Here is a 2,286-nt window from a genome sequence, read left to right on the forward strand (position 1 = left end):
AAACTATGTTGATATGAATAAAGTTTTGTTTTAATAAATATAAAAAACAGGAGGAAATAAAAAGAATGATTAAATGTTGTAAGAACCATGAAATATTTAAGGGTATGAATGACCACATAGTAGAGAAAGGGCCTCTGCTTGTGAATGATACTTAGGGTCAAAACCTGGAGAGAAAAAGGTGTAATGATCTGAGTGGCCTTGACAACATCAGACAAAGATCAGCTACAAGATGGGAAGACAGAAAGCATAACTATAGAAGAGTCATGAATGCAATAAATAATATCAGCTTTATATAGATGACAATGTAGGGAGTGCAGGTCCTAATATTTATAAGTTATATTTGTGTGTTATATTGTTTATTGTGTATTTTGATGTTTTATGCTGTATGTCTTCTATTTCATATTAAGTGGATCATGAAAAGAGTACAAAAAAGGAAGACACTATGTTTCCAACAGTATTGGCAGGCACCTATGAAAAGGGCCTATGTAATGTTTTCCAGATCTTTTAAGATATAGGGCTGTGTTATAATGACCAGTTTCTGTATTAGTTGGAGCTGTATTGAGGAAAGCATTGCAGACCATTATAATGATTATAATACACTATTTATAGGAGATTGGCCTGACAATGTTCTTCTTTTTCTCAAGAGAAGCAAACACATTGCCTGTCAGAAAATCTATGCAAGGACCTGAGAATGACAGAGGCATCAGGTCCTTATTAAATTACTGAGCCAAATCAGCCATGCAGCTGTTCCAGACCCCAGATGATTTGCATGTTTGTAGAACACAGTCCACTGAACACTGCCTTCATATTAGACAGTGTACACACTTTGGTATTCAGCCCCAGACAGGACACAGGTCAGTCATGATAGCTCCAATACAACTCTTAGGGCTGCTGATGCTCTGGCTCCCAGGTAAGGACAACATCAAAAACAGTTTCAGCACTATGCATGGTACTTGGAATAGTTATGATTTTAATGTTAACAGTATATATTTGATGTGTATTTTTGATATCAGGCTTGAACTGTGACATCCAGATGACCCAATCTCCTTCACCTGTGTCTGCATCTGTGGGAGACAGCGTCACTGTCAGCTGCAGAGCAAGTCAGAGTATTAGCAATTACTTAGCCTGGTATCAGCAAAAACTTGGAGAAGCTCCCAAACTCCTAATATATCATGCAAAAACTTTGCAATCAGGCATCCCATCAAGGTTCAGTGGCAGTGGATCTGGCACAGAATTCACACTCAGCATCAGCAGCCTGCAGCCTGAAGATGTTGCCACATATTTCTGCCAGCAATATTATAGCTGGCCTCACTGTGATCCAAGTCATAACAAAAACCACCCAGAGATGCAGAAGAGTGAGGCTGGGTTTTCACATATGTTCTTTTGGTTCCTGCTATTGCTGGTGTAATGTATCAGATACAGCCAAGCTTTGAGGAACTATGAATGGTTTGGGCATCAGCAGACCATGAAATTGCTCTGGACCAACAGCAGTACAAACATGACTTAGTCTCTCAAGACTTCATAAACTATTGAGGTCATTGTACCTGAGGAATCTAAGTGACATTTTCAGTTGGGTTTTTCATATAACAAAACAAATATCATTGTAGATGATCCAAATACTGTTTGGTGTTAAAAACATATTTGGAGACTTCAGAAGAGCTATTTAATAGCTTTTGGGAGGTGCAAAGTAGTGGTAATCAATGTTGAATCTTAACATAGAGTGTACTCTGGTGTTTATTTTGAAATCAGATCTTAGTTGGATATCAAAGATTTGATATCTATGTATGTGGTCTCAAGACCTGTTTCCAAAGCTCTTTTTATGATATTGATGCTCTCAGTAGCCTGTATGTATTCTTGCCTTTATGTAGATTTTACTCTATTGAAGCATCTGCCTGTAGGTGTTAGTAGATTTTACAAACTTATTTGTATTCTGTTATAAAACAGGTTCTATATTTTATAATTAATAAATGCCCTTCCATTTGGGAGCCCTTGCATTAAAATATTGATGTGTTTGGTGAAATAATTTTAACTGTAGAATTTTTATTTTAACATTGAATCTTTTTTAAAGCTATTAATAAACACATGTGCTAGAGGAGTACTCCTGTTGCTTCACATCCCAGCCAGCATAAACTGTCACTTAAGTTTTGATCTTAGCCATTCTAGTGAGTATAAAATGAAATATAAGAGTTGCTTTCATTTGCATTTCCCTGATGACTAAGGACACTGACCATTTCTCCAAGTGCTTCTCAGATATTCAGAAATTTCCTATTGAGAATTGTCTCTTTA

The 2,286-nt window shown here is 36.7% G+C and overlaps 1 gene segment (V, D, J or C); it reads left to right on the top strand.

The window, feature by feature from the left end:
- The first annotated feature begins 723 nt into the window (after positions 1-723).
- LOC127678722 (immunoglobulin kappa variable 1-27-like) lies at positions 724-2,000 on the top strand. The segment is given in 2 exon segments: positions 724-910; positions 1,014-2,000. Coding segments are annotated over 2 exon segments (567 nt in total).
- The last annotated feature ends 286 nt before the right edge of the window (positions 2,001-2,286 follow it).

Source organism: Apodemus sylvaticus, chromosome 2 (assembly GCF_947179515.1).
Source record: "Apodemus sylvaticus chromosome 2, mApoSyl1.1, whole genome shotgun sequence".
NCBI classification, from domain to species: domain Eukaryota; kingdom Metazoa; phylum Chordata; class Mammalia; order Rodentia; family Muridae; genus Apodemus; species Apodemus sylvaticus.